Source organism: Bombus flavifrons, chromosome 10, assembly GCF_040668555.2.
Source record: "Bombus flavifrons isolate JBK064 chromosome 10, iyBomFlav1_principal, whole genome shotgun sequence".
NCBI classification, from domain to species: Eukaryota; Metazoa; Arthropoda; class Insecta; order Hymenoptera; family Apidae; genus Bombus; species Bombus flavifrons.
The window spans coordinates 7,596,914-7,614,823 of NC_138451.1; the positions used below are offsets into that span (position 1 = coordinate 7,596,914).

The 17,910-nt window shown below is 31.8% G+C and overlaps 1 protein-coding gene across 2 annotated transcripts; it reads right to left on the minus strand.

Moving 5' to 3' along the window:
* Positions 1–193: 193 nt before the first annotated feature.
* On the minus strand, positions 194–4,641 carry LOC138184598 (ABC transporter G family member 20). Of its 2 annotated transcripts, none has more exons than XM_069122728.1 (14): positions 4,506–4,641; positions 4,175–4,419; positions 3,815–3,992; positions 3,642–3,735; positions 2,888–3,094; positions 2,560–2,639; positions 2,248–2,479; positions 1,916–2,096; positions 1,709–1,824; positions 1,563–1,633; positions 1,390–1,478; positions 838–1,014; positions 576–662; positions 194–405 (listed from the first exon to the last, which is right to left on the minus strand). In XM_069122728.1, the coding sequence occupies exons 1-14, from the start codon at positions 4,607–4,609 to the stop codon at positions 194–196; spliced, it is 2,073 nt and encodes a 690-aa protein (XP_068978829.1). In that variant the 5' UTR covers positions 4,610–4,641. The 2 variants fall into 2 exon arrangements, with proteins under 2 accessions (XP_068978829.1, XP_068978827.1); XM_069122726.1 differs by having other exon boundaries at positions 2,560–2,642.
* Positions 4,642–17,910: the final 13,269 nt, after the last annotated feature.

The window sequence follows — 17,910 nt, forward strand, 5'->3', positions numbered from 1 at the left end:
TAAAAACGCAATATCCCGCTAGTATGCATATGTACGCAGCTACGAACTAACTCTATACTAGATTAATTTAGAATGAACTAACCCTGTAAAGCTAGCGAAGAAAGATGCCTTTTTCACTATTTAAACGATACGAGGTTGTTTATTTTCCAATTCAATGTCTTTTTTCACATTAATTTTAACCTTTATATCGAGATCAAGATTTGTATCTTAATTGAAGCAGACAAATGGATGCGAAGGCAAAAATCCACACAGTGACCACTAAAAATCCTGAGTATACTTCCGGCTCGCCGAGGTCAGTCCCTTTTTGCATAATCTCCCTTAGTGAATTTCCTGGTACCGTTATAGGCATCGATAAACTAAGCCATCGAAGAAATTTCGGCATACCCTCGATTGGCCAGATCAATCCTTGAAAATGTCAAAATATTCTGAATAAGTATGTATTCTATGTATTTTTTCATATTATACACATTAGACGTGCACCAATTTTTCTTTGATCTTTCTGACAGATTCCAAACATCTTGCGCTCTTAGTAGTAAATGATACTAAAATAAATAAACTTATGTTTGATCACTTACCACAAAGAAGAAGCAATGGATAAAAAGTTCCCGTTGACGCATAATTGGCCAAACTATGAGAAGTACATGACACTGATATCAAGAGACCTACAAATGATTTTTTCTCATCAAGATATTTTGTCATAAAAATTGTAATTCAAGTGATATTATATCATAATTCTAAATAATTAACTGAATTTATATCATAATTCAAGGATGACAAACATGTAACATAACCGTCGTGAATATTCATTTGCTAATTTTAATTAAGTTGAAAGCTTACCATATACCATTCCACAAATTCCTTCTAGCATACTCATCGCGATGACACCGATTTTTGATCCTTCGCAATACATATCATACTGCTCGAAACCAACATATAACGCAAATGCTACTTGAAATACAATTATTACAGCTTGCGTTATCAAGTGAGTAATCAGAATCTCTGCAGTGGTAACACCTATTTTACATGAATATTTATGGATCAATAACAATGTAATTAATCATTTTACAATTGTGCAGTAATTTTATGCAACTTATATGATAGTTTAGTATCATAGACAATGTATTATACATTGAGCATACATGTATTAATGTATTATAATGTACTATACATTACATACAGTGAGCTTGTTAAGATATGACTTATTTCACATTTAGTAATTTCATTAAATGCTCAGTAATAGAGCAAACGTAAAATAAAAAAAGGAATAAAGATGAAGAATGACGTAGTCAAATTCGTTTCCTTCATAGTACAAATTTTCTACGTTCATTTTCATATAAATAAAATGAACACGTTAAACAAAGGAAACAAAAACTAAATATTTGAATTCACCTTGAACTAAGATCCTGTCCCATATGCCAGAATGACGATCGGCTATGATTGCACTCGAAGAAACAGATGTTGCCAAAATGAATAACATTCTAGAGAAATAAAATTGATACATAAAGATGAAACGATCTTATAATTCGTAGGAAAATTGTAATTTACAACAGAAAAAGTATTACGTTAGCAAAAATACTGGTATGACATATTCTCCAAAGTCAATTTCCATCTTACCATAAATCGGATCTTCAAACTATAACATTAAAAAATATAGTATCATTCTGGATCATTTTCACAAATATTGATTTGCTTTTTAACATATACACACCTTTATTGGAATATTTGCATACTTTTTACTAATTCCACATTCCTCAACAATTTTCTCTAACTCTTCCATCAACATTTTGTGTAGGTATTGTTTTACGAATAAAATAATTTCTCTATCTACAACATTGAAGGAAAACGTGGATAGATGATCGTTCTAGATCCATTGGGATAAAATTAATTTTACGGCAGTTATATTTTTGTCACATACCTGGAATATGTAGCTCGACGTCGATTATAGAAGCCGAAATAACATCGTCAGACACAGTGAGCATATTTTCTAACTTCTGTTCCATTCCAAGTGAAAAATTTCTCTGAAAATACATTATTCCAATGGCGTCGTGATTATACTTCAATTTCTCCTTCGCTTTTTCGTAATTATCATAAAATTTCTGAAAAATATACGATTAACAATTACTCTTATTCTATCAATTATTATGTTATTATTATTATATTTATTAATCTCTTAAAATATTAATTATTATTCTCTTAAATTAATCTCTTAAAATAGTCCCTTTCTTAAAAAATATGTTTTTCACGCACCATCTTTAGAATATCATCGTCCATGCTGGCTATGAATCTACAACTGAGATCGGTGAACTTGCACGTTTGCTCTTCGTTGTAGTATGTAATATTGCCTAAATATTTCTGACTATTACAGGCACCAGTCTCTTCGTTCACTACGTATATCTTGAGATCTTTTGGTTCTGGACCAACCGAGTAAAAGAACAGCATCATTTCCAACACTGGTAAGACGATTGAAAATAAGAACCCCCTAAGGACAAACAAAGAAATCGTCAACTAAATTTCTCGTTCGTAATCTTCGTTAATAATCAAATATCTTATAACATTTACCCAGGATGACGCAAAAACTGAAGCGCATTCTTATAAAGCAAAGCCATAATTCTCGTCTTCCAACTACTTTGAAACATCCTCTGCTGAAACATGATTTTTTTGTTGTTGTTTCATCTTAACAAGTAAAATAAAATATTTCTTACATTCAGAAAAAGAGAAATACTTTGTTCTATTATTTATCAATATAGTTAAATTTTTCTGGCGAAAATGCATGATTAGAAGACCATCAAACCCGCAGCACCGAAACACTATGTAAAGTTTGAGAGGACTTGTATTTTTTGATTTATATAGATCTATATAACTGAATAAGCTTCAAGCGTTGTATCACCTTCGTCTTCCCGTTGCTGACGTACGAATTATAAATCGGATTAATCCCCCCTGGAGGATCAGGGGTCAGATTATTTCCTTGTAAATCCTCAGCTTGTTGTTGACTTAAGGTTAAGAAGGCTTCCTCCAGGGAGTCGGTTTGAAATCGCTCCAATAATTCATTCGGTGATGATTCAGCCAACAGCTGGCCATTTCTGAGCAATCCAATCTAAAGAGTATAATAGTGACATTAACATACGATGGAACTTATCTTTTTATAGCAACCCGCTTTACCTTTCTTGCTAGAACAATGTCATCAAGGCAGCTATTATAAAGTACAATTATACAGGCTGTTACTATTACGAACGCGAACGAATAGAATAGGATTACGAAAATATATAAAAAGAAAATAAAGAGAGTGTCGATAAATAATTGTCAGATATTTATCGCTCGGATATTGGAACTTAGCTGAAATGAAAATTATTGAAAAATATCTAATCAGCATATGCATTGATTCAACTAAAGTAACAAAGATTTGAAAGATTACATGAGTGAATTTATATTGTAAAATACGTATTTAGTAAGGCTAATATTTGTACGAATGATCTTTAACTTGTCTTGTTAATATATGCTAGTTTTGTCGCGTAAAGTAAGATATTCTACTATGTAATCATTGATTTAATAAAATAATTTATGCTTAATTAGTTTATCCCATAGCTGTTCATCATGATTGAAGAATACGAACGTTCATTTTATCATTCAATTGTGTAATTTACCTTATCAGATTTTTTTGCTTCCTCGATATAATGCGTAGTGATAATCACCGTGACACCTTCTTGTTTTGTGATCTGCACCAAGTGGTTCCAAATACTGTGCAAAAAGTCTTCGTTTATGTTATTGTCCTTACGTTAAGTTTAAAAAAGATGGAAGGAAATGAAAGTATACTTGCTTGTCCCTTAAAACTGGATCTAAACCGACAGTGGGTTCATCGAGGATCAGCAGTTCAGGCCTCTGAAGCAGAGCTGCTGCGAAGGATACTCTTCTTTGCTGGCCACCGCTCATGTTCTTCACCAAACGATCCCTGGGTGGTAGTTGGAGTAAATCCTTTAATTCTATGTATCTTTCTTCTGAAAATAATTTTCTCGATTTCGCTAACATAACTTGATATATGCATGCATGATGATTTATTCGCTTTTTGATTAAAGTATCTAACAGTTTAAATTAAATCCTATACGATTCGATAATGTACAACTCTTTTGCATTCGTAAGGGAAAAATATAAGAATATAGTTGTAAGTTTTTAAATTTACCAATTTCAAATTTTTCCATGCCACTGATTGTTCCAAAAAAGACAAGCGCGTTAATCACAGAAAATTCGTCGACCAGCGAAACATCTTGCGGCATGTAACCGATACGAGGCCCTGGTATTCCAGAATCTTTGGTTCCCGGCTGGCCACCAAGTACCCAAATATCCCCATAATCCAATTTTCGGACGCCAACCACGCAAGAGAGTAAAGTGGTTTTTCCGCATCCACTAGCTCCCAGTAAGCTATATCTGTGTAAAGTAATGTACGTATATGAGCGAATTGGACAAATTTTAAAAGATGTTATAACATAAATTTTATCTAACGTTTTACTCACATACAGCCTTTGGGAACAGTAACATTCACGCCATTCAGGATGTATACTCCACCACCATATGTTTTCTTCGCATTCTTGACGATGACTGCATTTTGCTCTGCCATTTTGCAAGGCAACGATTTCAACTAAAAATTGCAACCTATAACATTAATTATAAGTACAGATATATTCACGAATACATAACAAGAGGAATATTTGAGAAATAATGTATATGTATATCTGTGCACAAATAATGCAAATTTGGTAATTATTTACAAGTGATTATGAACAATTTTTCACAAAAAATGTTATTAAACTGTACAAATCAACAGTAAATTAATAACTAGTAACACTTATTACCTTTTTAGACATAGTATATCAAATTACTTAATAAATTAATATAGTATATTAAATTACTAATATGTCTATTAAAATGACTTGAAATCTTCGAAACACATAATTTTTGTGAGATGTATCGAATATGTACCTCATTTATCTTTTCGCTTTTTATTACTTTAGATATTTATGTTTATAGTAAATCGAATTATCATAATTCTCCTATCAATTAGAAAAATTCGAACGAACGGATTATTGAATATAGACACAGAGATTGAAATTTTAACATAATTTATTAATTTTATCCGTCTCCCATTCTTAATTCTAATAACCATCGTTAAATTTTTCATATGCACCTTCGTGAGATACTTTCAAGGACTGTCCAATATGAGAGGCATAGGACAAGATTGATTAAAAAATACGTAGATATAAGGCGAATATAGAAAATAATTTAAATACATAATTTGAAGCAGTTTAAAATAATTGTGAAACAGATAAATGCAAAACGAGAATTATTTCGTTATTTAAAGAAACGTATAAAACTGTATTACAAAAAAAATTTCCATCATATATTCAATAATCTTTTCTATTAGTTCTCCATAACAAATTATATTTTATTAAACTACTAAATACACATTGCAGTGTAAAGAATGAATAATCAATCGTTTTACACATAATTTACAAAGACTAAAATAATTAACATATTGAATTTGAAATGCTGTCTATTAATATGCAAACGTACTATTACACAGGAATAAATTAATACGAAGGCTGTTTATTTTAATGAAATGTACATCATGTTCTATCGATAAATTGTTATATTAAAGTGTTGTAGACAAAGAATATCGAACACAAATATTATATAGCTAAAATTACATATTAAATAATACTATATATTACTCAATATTACATTAAGTTTGATATCAACAAAACCGTCGGCTGTAAATTATCTATCTCGGCAAAGAAACGAGAGTAAATAATGAATGTGTATTTTATAATGCAGAATAGATGTGAATCAGAGTGCGCTGTTTAATGCGCTGTAAACCATACATAATCTCATCTAAAAGAAAACAATTTTTTGCGTATGTTCCACCACGTTCCGCGCACTTTAGAATTCTTACACGATCTCAAGAAATAGAATTAAGAAATGTGCGAGTCACATTTCAATAGAAACGTAAAACGTTATTGAAAGTCAGAGTCCGAAAATTAAGAGTATCTATAACAATATAGAAGAAAGAAGAAAGTTCAAAAAATGATCCGTTCGTTTGACATTCGCATGAAAAGTTTTATTTTTCAGTTCTTCGTCTTATAGAAAAGTTCCATTCATACAAATCACCTATTTCTAGAAACGAAGAAAAAGGTGTGTATTTTTTTTTCATCCTACAAGTACGGCTGCTCCTAGGCAACATATCCAACTGACAGTCTTAAGTAATACAACATTCCGTGGGTCTACATTCGCACTGTCGAAACGTTTCATTAAACGGCAGTAGATATGGCAACTCTTTCACGTGTTCAACAAACTTGGTTCGTTTTAATATTATTTATCTTTCGCCGCTGTAAAAGGGCTCCGTGAATCTAGGACTAACGATCTCGTAATACCGAATAGATTGCTCTTAAGAAGGAATTCCACCAAGGCCATCGAGGCTTATTCTTCCACTCGCATCAGACATCGTTTCTTCTTATGGCAAATCGTCGTTTTTTTTTTTTTTGCGTAATTCTGTATGGTCTCTTCTACTTTCTCGATCCTTGAAATTTCAATTGGACTCATTACAAGAAAATTGCGCAACGTTTACACAGTTCAATGGTTTTCAACTCTTCCGATCGGGGGTCTTACGAAATACCAATTCGCCAAATTCTTCACGCTACGATTAACGTTGCCTTTGAACCTTATAATTAATGACGCGTTAAACCAATGTAATTGGAACTCTGTGTTCTTTATTTTTGTAAATTTCCCGATTTTATTGTCAAAACGATTCTTCGACGAACTGATTCAATTTCTTCAGAAATAGAATAATTGACCTCGCTAGATTTGGTCTGTTTTCTTTCGTTCTCAGTGTGCGGATTATTGAAAAAAATTGTTTAACGATAGATGTATAGAAATTAATCTATTAATCCCACGTTTTCTCAGGACATCATAACAACGTTTGTCTGTTGGAATCTTAATTTTCCAGAGTTCTTTTCTTCTATGTTCTTAGAGTTCTTCTATGTTCTTCTATGTTCTTCTATGTTCTTTTCAGAGTTCTTGTCTTCTTTTCATCTATGAATATAATGTCAGGTGAAGAATTCTCAGCTATCAACTCAGCTATCAAGCTGCTCATTATTTATCAATTTTATTCAAGTGACTAATAAACTGGTTTTGTGACTTACAGCTTTCGTCTAAAGACATTTACCTTATCGAATGATATAGAATAGCACGTCGATATGTTTAAGGTCAAGGTACAACAAGTTTCACACGGACCGTTGCTCTCATCATTATGAATTCTGATCGGTTCGCTCCCACACATTAAATATCAATCACTTGGCCCCATCTATTTATCATTCAACACATCTATCTTCGATATACGTTATCGTGATCGTGTGACACGAATTCGTAACGGTCGCTCCTTTGACTGTAATTACACGATATTGTATCAGAAATTGAGGGAATATTTAAATATAGTCTGCTTCGAACGTCCATTGGAAAATTCATAACATATTTAAAATTAGATATTATTCCTTTTATCGTACGATGGTTTATCGTGTAAATAGTATTAGTATTCGACACCTATCAGCACTTTCAATTTTAGATTCTGTTGAAGAACACCTAATCCAGGTTATATCATATTATGGATTTTCTATATAAGATGAAGAGAAAATTTGTTATTTGTTATTAATGAAAGTTAGAATTTTAAAAAGTGGGTCATTATTCTAACAGAAGATATCAAAAATATAGAAAAGCGTAGTTAGCTACGCTCTAGCGATTTCAGTAACTTGATTAGACAACTAAACGAGGTAATTGAAAATCAATGTGTGAAATATGTTTAGCATGTAACGATGAAAGATTCGATGACATACCACGAGATCAGAATCATTCGTAAAGTATCAAATTTTCAGTGATCCCGTAGCTAATATCTTCCATTAACTCGATTATACAAACTTGATTTATATAAATAAAGATATACAATCTTATTAAGAAAATAAGATTATAACTGCGAAGAGAGATGGCTCCATTACAAATTACTTCAAAACAGGTTTCTGCATCATTTTTTACGTAGCGACACGTGTCAAGATCTTTCAAAAGTCATCGGGTTATCGATATTCACAGTTTTGACAAGTTCTAAGAGACACGGATATACAGGGTGGTTGGTAACTGGTGGTACAAGCGGAAAGGGGGTGATTCTACGCGAAAAAAGAAGTCGAAAATAAAATATAGAATAAAATATAGAATAAAAATTTTTCGTTCGAGGCTTTGTTTTCGAGAAAATCGACTTTGAATTTCCGCTCGGTACGCGTGCACTTTATCACGTCTCGTTATAGCGGATCTTATTGTAGATCGTTGTCTCGATGGAAAAATTTAAAAAACAAAAAAGATTGAAAAAAAAATTTTTATTCTATATTTTCGACTTCTTTTTTCGCGTAGAATCACCCCCTTTCCGCTTGTACAACCAGTTACTAACCACCCTGTATATTTTTTAGCGTCGTATTCTAAGAGACGGGAATGTTACAGTTTTGAGTTTTGGGACTTGCAGGTGCTCCGATATCGTTAGGATTTAAATGAAAGAAAAGATTTTGCTACGCTATTGTTTCCTATAAATACGTTTGACGTCAAACCACTCAAACATCTCTAAAAATATAAATGATACATAAGAAACGTTTTAGAAGAAAATTGAATGGCACCTGATATTACAATTTTTAAATGAATACATTCATCTTTTATTACAAATTCTCGTAGCTGATATTCAGACAACGTTTTCAAAACACGTTTAATCCAAACGTATCATCCGCTATCGTTATGTAAATTTTGGAATTTAAGAGCAATACACAATAGTGTCTGACAGCGATTATTCGAAATATGCTGATTATTTTGAAAACATCAAGGCAATGCCATACCAGTAGTAACGTTATAAAAAACCACATCGAATTTTAAAATTCATATTTCGATAACACGAATTTATAACTGTTTAAAAACGTCTTTACGTTTGTATTGCATAAGTGATTTATCTTAAGAACATGTAATAAAAAATGAAGGCATCCATAAACATTTCATTGCAGATTTCAATGCTACCGCAAAATCGAATGCAGAAACCACCTCGGTATCGTGCAACTTTTGCCCGCGGTTCGAGACACACTGTATATATTCACATACACATATAAAATATATTTTGTAAATTTGTAAATCTATATGTATTTCGTTTATAATCGTTACACAGTATATGCGTTTTAAGCATCTACTCGCTATTCCTGTAATTATCAGAAATATGAAAATACGTTTCATATGAAAATCGTGTGGGATCGAGAAGAACATATGATAATAACTTTATCTCGAGCTAGTGTTGGAACGACTTGTGAAGATCACATTTGAATTTTTAAATAAAAACCTACATTCTTTGTCGTATGTTCATTGCAACTGATATCTAGACCTTTTCAAAACGTTAACCTATACGTGTAACTTATATATACCGTTTTAGAGATAGTAGTTCTTAAGATCGTTATGTCGCGGGTATTAGCATTATCCAATGTACAGCACCAGAATGTTGCTCAGTCGAGCTTTATATACCACAGTGGCTTTAAAAGAAACCGATTTTTGCGTGTGTGTGTTTCGAGAAAATGTAACATTTAACTTTAGCCGGTTAGAATGACGTTAATGAAATTTTTGCGCACTTGGCGATAAGACAAATATCCGTAGCCTGGAAGTAATACAAATTCAACTTTCTTTTCAATAACAAATGATGTAATGAACATTCGTTAATTCCTATTTCCAACGTGAGGTTAACTAATTATAAGTTAATTATAATATTCTTTCCTTTGCTCCAGTTACGAGATTGCAATAATACATAAATACCGATGACACTGTGCAATCGTATGGCATCTAATAAACAGAATCGAATCGACGTTGCTCAAGCCAATCGTTTTCATCAATAAAAATAACACAGTTTATCGGATAGCCTTTTTGAGATATGCATTGGGTAACGCTGACGTCAGTGACACGTCAGCTTTAAAAAGTCATATCTCCAAAATCGTAAATTACATGTGTACATAATTAAATGTAAATTACATGCTTAATTAGCTAGTATTTCATATCAGTTAGAAAAATGTACAATAAAATTACATTCGACAATTGAAAAGTGATTTTCACAGATCACTTTTATCTCAAGATCGAACAATTATCATTGTGATGATCTCGTCCTTCTCGATGGCATACACCATCTCGATGGCGTTTACCAAAGAAAACTTTTCTCTATTTTTGATAGTTAAAAAGGTAATCGTGTCTAGACGTTTAAGACAGAAATATTATTATCTTGTGAGGTATTATCCTGTTGCCGAATTTAACATTTCATTTCTCGATTTAAATTCTTTTTTTAAAAAACATAAGCTGTTTTCAGTTAAATTTATAATTAGGTTTTGTTTTCACTCAGACGACTTCGATCCTTGTGACTCAAGACGATTATCTGAATAAATAAAATTTGTTTCCTGAATAAATGCATACAAATGTAACGACCAAATTTTGAATCCCGTTGGATTGAAAATAACACGGCGTTGCAACCCATAGACACCATAGCATAAAATTTTCCTCTATGATGTTTTTCTAATTTCACTTAAAATAAATGTACAGGTCGGTCTAGTTGCTAGAATCATCCTGTATTTTATAATTATAGAAATTAGTTTTAGTGACTGATCTCGAGGAATTCAGAATTCTTATCGCTAAATATATAAACCGGTACAATTTAATGTAGAAACCAGATACACCAGCAGCCTGAAACTGCGTCGATACTCGAGAGAAATAGAATTTATCGAAGAGAGCAAAATTTTCCTTCATCATATATTCCGTAACTGTTTAAGTTGTTTATTTCTGTGTCGTTTACCACTTACCGTCGCCTCAGTCTATAAAACGTAGAATCACTGATATTAAAAATTAGAAAATTCTCAGAGTGATGCAAACCTTTATGCGTATCATTATATTTTCCTCACGTAACATTAATCGATTGATCTTGTCAATATCTCGACCGTGAACGTTCTCCGGAAGTAATCTCGATTTCTAAGTACGAAAGGAATAATCCCCTTCCTACTTCCTCGACGCATGTTCGTAAAAGAAGAGCATAATGCGGTTGCAATTTCTTCGGTGGCGAATCGATTTAGGAAAGAGGGAAACTTGCACGTTGGACGAACCGTTCATTCGATGATAACGCGAGACGTTTACACCTCTGTATACTTTCTCACATCTCTGTTTAATTCCTTTCTCAAGCGGCAATCTAACGCGTGATTCATAAACACTTTCACCGTGTTTGACCGCGAAATATTTTAATTAATTTCGAAGTCTTATCTCGATGAACACCGGATGAGGATATAATCATTTCTCGATAACGAGTATCATACATAAAGTGAAATGGAGATATTTTTTAATAGAATATATTGCTATAATAAAGTGACTGAAGAAATCGTACTGAGATTTCAAACGAAGTTATCTTCACGGTGAGACAAACTAACAAGAATAGGCAGACCCAAATCATCGATCATCGTATGGTTTATTGCTTTTTTCACGTCAAGCTGAACTACAAATGAGGAAATTAAATAAGTCCGGAACTGAAGGAAAATGTGATACACAGTGGAATAAATTACCGCCACTTTTCGAACAGCACCTGTTGATTTATACCGGTAACGCAATAATAAGTGAGAGGCCGCTTAGCACGCGATCGATCTTTTGAGTTACTGTTTGTATTTCATATGAAATAGAAAAATATTATAAAATTTGTATAAGATTAGAATCGCATAGATTCTTTAGTATGGACCAAAATTCTATGCATAAAAATATTAATAAAAGACGCTATCGATAATCGACTGAGGAGCTAGGTCTATTTCTTACAACAAAAAAAGAAGACTATCAGTGAGTTTCGGATAGGAATTTTCGCGATTCCAAGAATTGGATCGCAACTCGAGGTATCGATAAAAGCCGAATTGTCCGAAATTATTCGATCTTAAAAGTTTAAATCCACCGAAAGTCCAACTTCCGTTGAACACTGTCACTAAAATTATCACCTTTTCGTTTCTTCGCGATACTAAACACATCCACTATGAAAGAACGAACCATTGAAATTCCTCTCTTCTATACTGAATATCCTCTTAATTTAGATTCCTCCCTCTCCCTAATTATTTTAATTTTCCCCAACGACTCGTGATACCGATGAAAATCGAATCTTTAAAAATTGTTTCGTTCTTCTATTTATATCCGAACCGCTCCAAACTTTCAAGAGTCGGGATTGCATCAGGAATGCATCGGGAATGCATCGGAAAATACGAACACGATTAACGAGAAGCACTGGAGAACTGTCCTAAGGTTTATACCTTTCCCCACGGTCATGCTTTGCAAGCGTAACTGGCTGACACGTGATAGAACTGCGTCTAAGAGTACATAGAAGGTTTCTTTATAACGGTAGATCATCCGTATATACGTGCAATACGTATCTGAATAGGTAGGATGTTCGTGTGCGTGAAACTGGTCTTGCGATCGGATTATGCGAAGATGGGCTATTGCTCGTGAACTACGATGGAATAGTCATTGTCCTTTATATTTGCTCAAACATAATATTATATGTATCGTGCTCGATTGCTTTCTAAATTTGCTATGCTATATTGTGTTACGTCTTACTAATATTGGACTAATTGAATTCTTGTACGCTATACAGAGTGATCCACGCAACTGTTTGACGTTATAACTCCGTTACCAGTGCAGTTACGGAAATGTATCAAAGGAGATGATTAAGGTGAATAGTTCAAGGAGTACCACATCCGTAGGAGTATGTTTCTTCCCTTAGAAATGCAGCGAACGCTTCCTTTAGAAACGCATACTACGAGAAGGAGCGTTGAGTAAATAAATGAGCGTTTAAACGAAGTAAGAACTGATTGGTTACTGAGATATTTTAACTAGAATTTTGTCAAATTTATCATATATAAGACAAAGTCAGTTTTGTCATAGAGTGACGAGAGGAATCTATCAATGTAAAGCAAAGTATGCATTTCCATTAAAAAAATAGTGCAATTGTTGATTGCATATGTACCATTACACTTTTAAAAGAAAAAGAAATCATCCTACAAATATAATAGTTACTCTTTGAATCATTCATCTTTCTCCTTTGATATTTTTTTGTAACTGCATGGGTAACGGAGAATATGACGAAACAGTAGTATATATACTACGAATAATTTTGAAAAAACTTATTTACATATTAAAATATTGCTATTTATATAACAAAATATTTATTTCTACTTTATGTGCAATTTGAGTCTTTATATACGCAACAAATTGTACATCGCTATTTTATGTATAAAATATTTATGCTGCATAAAAATTACATTTATATCTGTGTCATAAATTTGTCAAAAATAATATTTTTGTCTTACTGAAATTTTAAAACTGATTTTCTCGAAGACGCTAAATATGGTCAGAGACACAATATTTGCGGTGTTATTTATTTAAAAATTTAATCATAGCAAATATTTATACTATATGTACATATCATGATGTGCATATTTTGTATTAATCACTGCGCAAGCTGTTTTGTAACTTCAAGATGTTAATTTACATTCCGCATTCGTATAACACGCATACATATCTTAAACATTTGTTAATTCGATATTCAACAATTATTAACATTAATTATTCTTATGGATATTTAGGATGAATCCAAGAATTCCAATAACAATTTTAAATAACTTTTTAGCCTTCTATACGTAGTCAAGATACACAGAATAAAAGTGTCACGCTTACATCAGCAGCATTTAAATATAACACGTGCGTCTGTGCACAAATAATATATAATCGAATCAATGCAACGTACCCGTCAGCAACAGTAAATACGCAATTTTATTTTATCTAATAAATTGAATGTTTAATATTATATCATTCATATTTAATTTTTTTTATATGCAACAGTGTTTTATACATATTTATTCTGTTGTCAAAATTCCTATGTAAAAATTAATACAATAAAAAAAATATATATTTGTATTTATAAATATAAATATATATAATAGAAAAAATTAATAAAAATCAATAAATACAAATTTCAAACTTTTTCCATATACGTTCCGAGGTCTTTACTATTAGATCGAATGATGCAGATGACGAAGAGCTGACTAGGGCAAAAATACATTCATATGTAAAGACATTTATGAATATATATAGAGAATTATCAAAAAAATATATTAACAAAAGACGATGACGTCTCCAATATTAATATTCAGAAATTTTATGTAACCACGACGAAGGATGGTAATTTCCTTATTTTCCATATGTAATTCGATAGTAATTTTGACAGACAGCAAAAATGAAATATTATTAATTTGAGCAATTACGGCAATATATGGTTTGCAGATAATTATTACATTCCCTTGTCATAAGCGAACATCATAAAACGAATATGAGCTTTGAACTATTTTTGAAAACAATCTAAAGATCCTATTTAGAGAGCAAAGAGAATCAATCGGTCAAGATCAATCAATTAAAATGACGTTATTTGTTCATTTTGTATAATATGTTACTATGTTGTAATATGTCATACACTTAATACAATTCAAATAACAGATTCGAGTTGTATAATAATGAACATTATTATGTAAAACTGATTTAATAATTTACTAATGATATAATTTGGAACAAATTGCAAAAAAATTCAGAATGTGAAAACATAAAAGATAAATTCGTTGCTCTTAATATCTTTGATATAAGTTTTACGCTTTAATAGTTCGTCATAAACGCGGATAAGATAATTTAATAAGGAAAATATCACGAACTTAATTCACTTTTATTTAATCCAAAAATTCAATCCAGGAATTTGCGCAGAGCTGTAATGATAAAGCCAGAAGGAATTCATACAAACTGTGATCATATCGTACAATTTACCGTATAATCTGAGTGTGATTGTCCTCGTTCGTTGCTAACTTAGAACCTGGTTCTCGAGTGAACGTAATTCTTAGTGACAATTGGAGCGCGTATAAGTTTCCACAGGGTGTTCGTCAAATCGATATATTCGTCACCGATTGACCTTTCGATTTTTCAGAAACGAGACACGCGCTCAAGACTTTCCCGTTGCGAAGAAAATGTTATAGAATACGAGTTTTCGCTGATACACGATTTCATAAATTACATTTTATGAATTATATCTGTAACTAAAAAAATGGAATCAGGTTTGTTTCAAGCAGAGAACGCTATAACTTATGGTTAGTAGGTATTTTGTAAATTTTTATATCTTTCTAATCCATCGATAAAGTTAGCTGTTACAATGAACACAATTGCAAAAATATACCTGTCTGATGAGATATTGCTGTACTTTCATTCAACATTATTTTAGAAAAGACATTTAATAAACTTGTATTTATTATTTTCTGCAAAATTATTACATTTACTAATTTATAGTTGGTCATTTATAATCCTAAACGTCATTTATAAACGTGTGAACACTCAACACCAATTAAAATTAATCAATCAATTATATCATAATAAAATAAAAATGTTCCATTAACCGGTATCATTTCTTAAATTAATTTAAATTGGATTATTTTAATTAACAAGAGATCATAGTAAACCTTGAAACATGGTAATTTATTACGAAGTTGTGAATTTATTCAAACGAATTCCGATATCAATTCTTTAAAGACTTTTTGTATTTGACCATTGAAACCATTAACGTATAACGAATAAGAATTTATTTAAATCAAGTTCATTAGCAATAACAAAATTGCAAAATTATAACTGACAATAAAGAAATTGAATGATCGCGACTAATGATGATCTTGGCAATGCACGACAGAGATGAAAGTTACGTAAAATGATCTTTCATATGGTAATAATTATAGTATAAATAACAATGGTGAGACGCGGTTAGATCACGAATATTTTGTATCTCTTATTTATATTTGTGTATTTTAAGGTATAACTAAAAAGTTTTATTAGTACAGAATTAGTTCTATGTTCTGTTTATTTTCTGCACTGATTTTGTAAAATACACTTTTATATAATATCTGTCTACGTTGACGAGGAATTATAGAGAAAGTGAATAACTCACTTTTCCCTTTTATTTTGGATGCGAGATTTTGTTGGAACGTCATGATCTTTTGCTATAAGATAAGTTTGTTCTGAATAACGTAAACAATTTCTTAAATCCTGCTTTATCTCAATCTTGTTTTCTTCTAATTTTCTCTCGTACGATACACGCGATGTATGAAAAAATATGTTCTACCGAGAAATAAATTTGAGAAAACTTGTCATAAAACATACATGAAATATATTCATATTTAGCAGGAATTTGAGGAATACATACAGTAGTATTCATATACATATATGAATACTAAATACTCCAAGAAATACCAAATGCTCTTATGATATCGACCGTTATGTTAATTAAATTTAAAATCACTTGTTGCAAAAAAAAGACATTTAAAATAGCAATTTCAAGCTTAGATCAATCTTAGCTGACACGTGGTATCTGTTTTTATTTATACAAACTGAAGTGATAAAACAAAATTCTTTTACTAAATGGACATTTGATAAAAATTGGCATACACCAAAAACTTATTTGCCACAAACGGTATCTATGTATATTCGCCTAAATGAATCTGTTCTACATCTGACAACGATATAACACGAAATTCGACAATCAGCTCTGATCCTTCGCATCTTTCCGTGAATCTGAACTATAATTATAGGGAATTTTTTAAATTCAAATTACAAAAAAGTGCGTGTAAGCTGGATAAGTAGTAACCGACATCAGTTGATGGTTTCATTTTCAGACTGAAATGGTACGATGCGACACGGCGTAGTCATAGAATCCATGTGGCCAACAGGCAACGAAAATAGGCGAATGTAGAAAGTAAATTCACGACGGAGAAATTCGCGTCGAAAGGATGGATCGGGCAGCATCACTGACTACCAACGACTGATTGCTTTTCGAGCAAGTTCCGTTTAATTTTTGTGTAAAATGTGAACGATCGGATGATGATATACACGTGTCGCACATTGTTAATTATGTATGTACATAAATATCTAGTTAGGTAACTATCTCGTATCGGAGTTTGTACATTGAAATTTTCTAGCGTTTGTCCTTAGACTGGGTTAAATCTGCGCGCAGAAATGATTAATTCCTTTCCTTTTCTGGATTCATCTATCTGCTATATCTATGTTCATTATATCATCGCAGTTTTTATATTAATTTGTTGTTTACGATATTACGTGAAAAATATCATTACGATAGCTATGATTAGGAAAACCATGGTTAGGATATTTTAAAGAAATAATCGATAAATTAATAATAAGGCGAAAGTTGATTTTGGCATTTGGGACGTCAAAAACGGGAGAGAAAAAATTCCAATACATAGCATTTTCTTTCATAAAAAGAGAGAAAACGTGAGAAATAAACGATTCCTGTTGTGAGATTTTTCAGCTTGAGGTTGAAACCAGTGATGTGATAACTTTCAATTCGAGCGGCTCAAATGAAGCGATTCCGAATAGAGAAGAAGGAATACACGGTTTCGTACTCTCGCTTTCTTTTGTCGCCACGTTCGAAATAAGTAAAATAAACATTATACAATAGTTGAATAGCTCTGTTTCGAGCATGCAACGCAAATATTTCTTGGTTCGTCGTGATCTTTTGACCCTCATTTCAACGTGTTCTTATCGCTCTTGTATACCGCATATTAATTGATTCATCAACGGCGATAAATTTTACAACTACCAGTTACAAGTGGTTGTCCGCTGTCAACTGGGCGGTAGATCAAGTTCCCTCCTAGTTTCTTTCGGTATGGAATTTCTCTGCAGAAATTAGTGTTTCATTAAATAGAAATTTGTAAATTTCCCTATAAAACGAATAAAATTAAAATCTGGAAATTTATTTCCACAAAA

Bases quoted from the DNA above. Each gene is read 5' to 3' on its own strand.
- LOC138184598 (XM_069122726.1), bottom strand. From the start codon at position 4,609: ATGGCAGAGCAAAATGCAGTCATCGTCAAGAATGCGAAGAAAACATAT. The intron at 1,825-1,915 runs GTATGTGACAAA...TCAATGTTGTAG, and splicing joins CGTCGAGCTACATATTCCAG to ATAGAGAAATTATTTTATTC. The intron at 1,015-1,389 runs GTGAATTCAAAT...CATGTAAAATAG, and splicing joins GGACAGGATCTTAGTTCAAG to GTGTTACCACTGCAGAGATT.